At 30.9% G+C, this 6,000-nt stretch overlaps 1 protein-coding gene across 1 annotated transcript in view; it reads right to left on the bottom strand.

Moving 5' to 3' along the window:
* The window catches only part of LOC133326031 (lachesin-like), a 30,798-nt gene extending 26,147 nt beyond the window's left edge, over positions 1-4,651 (bottom strand). The window contains exon 1 of the mRNA XM_061534710.1: positions 4,524-4,651. Within this exon, the coding sequence (XP_061390694.1) occupies positions 4,524-4,651 (128 nt within the window). The remainder of the gene's footprint in view (positions 1-4,523) is intronic.
* Positions 4,652-6,000: the final 1,349 nt, after the last annotated feature.

A 6,000-nucleotide genomic window follows, 5' to 3' on the forward strand; every position in this document is an offset into this window, starting at 1 on the left:
CGTCTATCTCGTTTCCTTTTGCCTGTTACAAAAATATGAACAAAGACATTATAGCCTGTACCACAGTGTTGTGAAGGGTATAAATATTTTGAAGTATATATTAAGACAGATTATAGCGTGGACTTATAAAAAATATTTTATGAAGCCTATATTAAAGAGTGGATTTTTATGAAATATTTTTTTGAGGCCTATATTAAGGCGTAGATTTTTAAGAAATATTTTTGGAGGCCTATATTAAGGCTTAGATTTGTAAGAAATATTTTGAGGGAAACAATTTTTTAAATATGTTAATATAGCTTTCCATTAAACGCAGATTTTTTAAATAGCTTCCCATAAGATGTAGATTTTTTAAATAATTTATCTAAAGCTTCCCATCAGGTATAGAGTTTTAAATAATTTTTCTATAACTTCCCATAAGGTGTAGATTTTTTAAATAATTCTTCTATATCTTCCCATAAATTTTGGAAAGAATTTTTAACAACAATTTTTATGTCTACATTTACAAGTTGGATTTTTAGAAATATTTTTACACGCATTTGCTGATGTTCAAATGCCCAATAAATAATTAATATCCTATTCATTGGTATCCCTTTTCCCCTTTCCCTGTACCACACCAGTTGCCACCATAAATTTAATTCATGACTTCTACGCGTTGTCAGGAAAATATAAAAGGCTTTTAACAATTCCGCTGGTGTACAATTACAAAAAGTTGACAAGGCTCAATAAAAACAGCCAGGAGGCAATGGTTAATGAAAAATTCAGTAAAATCAAGAATGTCCCCCTCCCAGTCCTTGCAAATTGGCAAGCCATAGAAAAATGTTGCACCCTTTTACCCTTTAAATTTTTTTGGAAAAATTGTTGGCATATCTAAGACAAGAATTCGGTATATAATTTACAAGTTCTATGGCCGCAGAAAACATTTCGTACAACGACATTTCTTTATTAACATTCATGCCATACCATACCTTTCATTCCTTTCGTTATTTCGTTTTTTTTGGCTGGTGGGATTCAAAGGCCGTAAAACAAAAGGCTACGAAGAAAAGCGTGTAAGAAATTTCCGTTCTTTCTCTGGCATTATAAAACATGATTCATATAGAGCCCCTAGAAGGGTATTCTACCATTTTTTCTTTTGTTCTTTGACAAAAAGGAATAAATTTACTGAAAAATGTCTAAACAAATTAGCGGGCATAAAGGCAGGCAAGGGGTAAGGTCACAAAAAAAACGGTTGTCTGGTTTTTTATGATAAGGGACAGGACAAAGAAGAAAAAAGTTCTGAAACCAAATGGAACGTGTGAATTTGTTGGGAACAGAGTTCATGGAAAAATTAAGCAATTTTCAACTGAGATTTTCTGGACGTGAGGAAATGTTCGAAAGAAATGTTGAAAATTTGAAAGAAAAGAAGGCTTCTTAAAACAAATAAAGAAAAAAAATATTTCCAATAAAAAAACCGAACCTAATTTATGGTATCACAAAATATTCTTGCCAGAGAGTGAAGATTACAGATTTTGATTATGTTATACATAATGCCATAACAGTTATGTCATAAAAAAATCAATTTATTTGCCTACAAATAGGCGTGGAATTAAAAATATTTTTAGAAGCCTACAAATAGGCGTGGATTTTATAGAAGCCTAAAAATATTTTTAGAAGCCTACAAATAGGCGTGGATTTATTACAAATATTTTTAGAAGCCTACAAATAGGCGTGGATTTATTAAAAATATTTTTAGAAGCCTACAAATAGGCGTGGATTTATTAAAAATATTTTTAGAAGCCTACAAATAGGCGTGGATTTATTAAAAATATTTTTAGAAGCCTACAAATAGGCGTGGATTTATTAAAAATATTTTTAGAAGCCTACAAATAGGCGTGGATTTATTAAAAATATTTTTAGAAGCCTACAAATAGGCGTGGATTTATTAAAAATATTTTTAGAAGCCTACAAATAGGCGTGGATTTATTAAAAATATTTTTAGAAGCCTACAAATAGGCGTGGATTTATTAAAAATATTTTTAGAAGCCTACAAATAGGCGTGGATTTATTAAAAATATTTTTAGAAGCCTACAAATAGGCGTGGATTTATTAAAAATATTTTTAGAAGCCTAACAAAAGACGTAGATTTATTAAAATATTTTTAGAAGCCTACAAATAGGCGTGGATTTATTAAAAATATTTTTAGAAGCCTACAAATAGGCGTGGATTTATTAAAAATATTTTTAGAAGCCTACAAATAGGCGTGGATTTATTAAAAATATTTTTAGAAGCCTACAAATAGGCGTGGATTTATTAAAAATATTTTTAGAAGCCTACAAATAGGCGTGGATTTATTAAAAATATTTTTAGAAGCCTACAAATAGGCGTGGATTTTTAAATTTTTTGTTGCCTACAAATAGACTTGGATTTGTTAAAAATATTTTTAGAAGCCTACAAATAGGCGTGGATTTATTAAAAATATTTTTAGAAGCCTACAAATAGGCGTGGATTTATTAAAAATATTTTTAGAAGCCTACAAATAGGCGTGGATTTATTAAAAATATTTTTAGAAGCCTACAAATAGGCGTGGATTTATTAAAAATATTTTTAGAAGCCTACAAATAGGCGTGGATTTATTAAAAATATTTTAGAAGCCTACAATTAGGCGTGGATTTATTAAAAATATTTTTAGAAGCCTACAAATAGGCTTGGATTTTTTAAAAATATTTTTAGAAGCCTACAAATAGGCGTGGATATATTAAAAATATTTTTAGAAGCCTACAAATAGGCGTGGATTTATTAAAAATATTTTTAGAAGCCTACAAATAGGCGTGGATTTATTAAAAATATTTTTTTAGAAGACTACAAATAGGCGTGGATTTATTAAAAATATTTTTAGAAGCCTACAAATAGGCGTGGATATATTAAAAATATTTTTAGAAGCCTACAAATAGGCGTGGATTTATTAAAAATATTTTTAGAAGCCTACAAATAGGCGTGGATTTATTAAAAATATTTTTAGAAGCCTACAAATAGGCGTGGATTTATTAAAAATATTTTTAGAAGCCTACAAATAGGCGTGGATTTATTAAAAATATTTTTAGAAGCCTACAAATAGGCGTGGATTTATTAAAAATATTTTTAGAAGCCTACAAATAGGCGTGGATTTATTAAAAATATTTTTAGAAGCCTACAAATAGGCGTGGATTTATTAAAAATATTTTTAGAAGCCTACAAATAGGCGTGGATTTATTAAAAATATTTTTAGAAGCCTACAAATAGGCGTGGATTTATTACAAATATTTTTAGAAGCCTACAAATAGGCGTGGATTTATTAAAAATATTTTTAGAAGCCTGCAAATAGCCGTGGATTTATAAAGCAATATTTTTAGAAGCCTATATCAAGGCGTAGATTTATAAAGCAATATTTTTTGAAGCCTATATCAAGGCGTAGATTTATAAAGCAATATTTTTAAGGCGTAGATTTTTCAAATAATTTTTCTACAGCTTCCCATAAGGCGTAGATTTTTCAAATAATTTTTCTACAGCTTCCCATAAGGCGTAGATTTTTCAAATAATTTTTCTACAGCTTCCCATAAGGCGTAGATTTTTCAAATAATTTTTCTACAGCTTCCCATAAGGCGTAGATTTTTCAAATAATTTTTAAAATAATACAGCTTCCCATAAGGCGTAGATTTTTAAAATAATTTTTCTTTAGCTTCCCATAAGGCGTAGATTTTTAAAATAATTTTTCTTTAGCTTCCCATAAGGCGTAGATTTTTAAAATAATTTTTCTTTAGCTTCCCCTTACTTCTAATTCCTGTAGTGTAACAAAAATCCCTATTGTCCTTTTGTATCCTTTGCAATGGACTAACAAAATGTAGTTAAATAAACCTGCCGAGAATATTAAGTAATTCCTTTGATGTTTACCTTGGCCAGCTAACAAATTTACTTACTCTCCCTTTCTCTCCATGGTCGTACCCATTGTCTCCTAACAAATAGTACTGCAGCATGTCCTGCCTCCTTTGTTGAAAACGCCAATTAACCAAATTTCAATTGAATTTTCATTTTACTCAGAAAAAAAATCGAAATAAATAACAAAACACCTCATTGTTACTATGTTTTCACAAAAGCAGATGAAGACGAAAAATCTCTTTTGGAATTCTTAAAAAGGCTTTCGTAGCAAATAATAAAAAACGAAATGATCAAAAATTCCTTAAACGAAAAACTAATTATCCGATTTGCATAACACTATTGAGCATGGTCCATGGAATTCAATGTATTTTCTTTTCAATTGTTAAGCTTCTGGCTTGAAATGTTATTTTCGGAAAATACTAACAATGGGGAAGTTTTATTCATGGCAAACACTTTGCATAGTTGTGGGAAAGAGAGCAGGTAGGGAGGAGGAGGTGGAGAGAAAAGAGCTACAATAAAAATTCTTTACAATTATTTGCATTTTGAGTCAGCATTTTTATGCAGCCAGCCCGAACCACCCATCCACACCTGTGAAAATAATAAAAATTTTCTTTTGTTCACAGGTTTTTATTTACCGGCAATGAAGGATGTCGGGGGTGGGCAGGAGCTTGGGTGGGCTAGCCAAAATTTTAACACATTTTCTATTGAACTTTGTCACCTCATAATACTGGGCGACATCATCAGCATGATGTTGCCATGTCATAGCAGCATGTTTGATAAGACAGGACAAAATTTAGTCTAAGGTAAAACAGCCCCACCTCTTGAGCAGATTTTCTGTATCTCTCAACTAACCAGGGAAAGATATATAACCATAACGATACCCAGGAGATATCATAGCCTCAACTTAGATAGATTTTAAACAAATTTTCGTTTTCAAATGGTCAACAACAATCTGACGAAGTTGTAGCCCTACCGTTTAGGTCATGATGTATTTGTAATACAGAGTCTGGCTGGCTGACTAACTGTCTGCTTGCCTCTAAGACACCCAAACCGAAGAAAACAGACTGTTTAGCATTTGTTATAGTTCTCATTACATTTCACCACCTCTGTTGGAAAATGTAAAGTATTTTTTTTAATCTTCCTTGTAAGCGTGTAGGAAGGGGACTGGAATGTTTGTTTGCCCGTGTCTGTGTTGTCCCCTCCCCTAGCTGGAGTATTTGCTTTTGTGTTATAGGTAATCCCAAGGTATGAGAAAAAAATCGAATACAGTTGTTCATTATTGATGTTTTTGTTGTTGTTGTAGTTTTTGATGTTGTTGTAACATTGTTTATTTAACATAAACAACAACATGTGACAACAATAGAATTTTTAATCGAGTTTTTTATTTAGAAGCGCGTGTCATTTTCTTGGTTGTTGTAACAGACAGCTTCTATTTGAGATGCTGGATTTTTTGAAAAGGCTGGCTGACTGAATGTTTTCTCATGGCTGATGTTAAGATGACTAAATTCAATCAATTGACAGGAAAAAAGAGGCACAGTGGAAAGGGAAGAAAAAAACCCGAAATAAGTATAAGCCTATCTTAAAGCGTCGATTTATTATTATTTTTGAGGCATATTTGAGGCATGTATATATTTAAAATAATTTTTGAGACCAAGTATTTAGGCTTCGATGCATTAAAAATATCTTTTGAGGCCTAATTTAATACATAGATGTATTAAAAATATTTATTTAGACCTATTTTTTGACTTCGATACATTAAAAAATATTATTTGAGGCCAGTTTTAAGGTGTGGATATAATAGAAATTATTTCTTAGGCATTTTTTAGGCGTCAATGTATTAAACCAGTTTTTAAAAGCCTAAAGTATTTTATAAAATATTTTTAGAAGCCTATTTTAGCCGTTTTTATGATATTTTTAAAACCGCTTTGGGTGTATTCAACAGGACCATTAACATGAAATTGGATGAGCTAAAATGAACAAAAATGAGGAGTTAGGTGCACCATTTGCTTTAAATCGGGTAAAAATACATATGAAAGCTATATCCAAATTCGAACGGATTTCATCCTTCAAGGTTACAGTACGTTTTGAGCATATCGGCCATATTTTGGGTCC

The sequence above is a fragment of the Musca vetustissima genome, unplaced genomic scaffold (assembly GCF_032173495.1).
Source record: "Musca vetustissima isolate MV318-11 ecotype Yass unplaced genomic scaffold, APGP_CSIRO_Mvet_v1 utg68095, whole genome shotgun sequence".
Lineage (NCBI taxonomy): Eukaryota > Metazoa > Arthropoda > Insecta > Diptera > Muscidae > Musca > Musca vetustissima.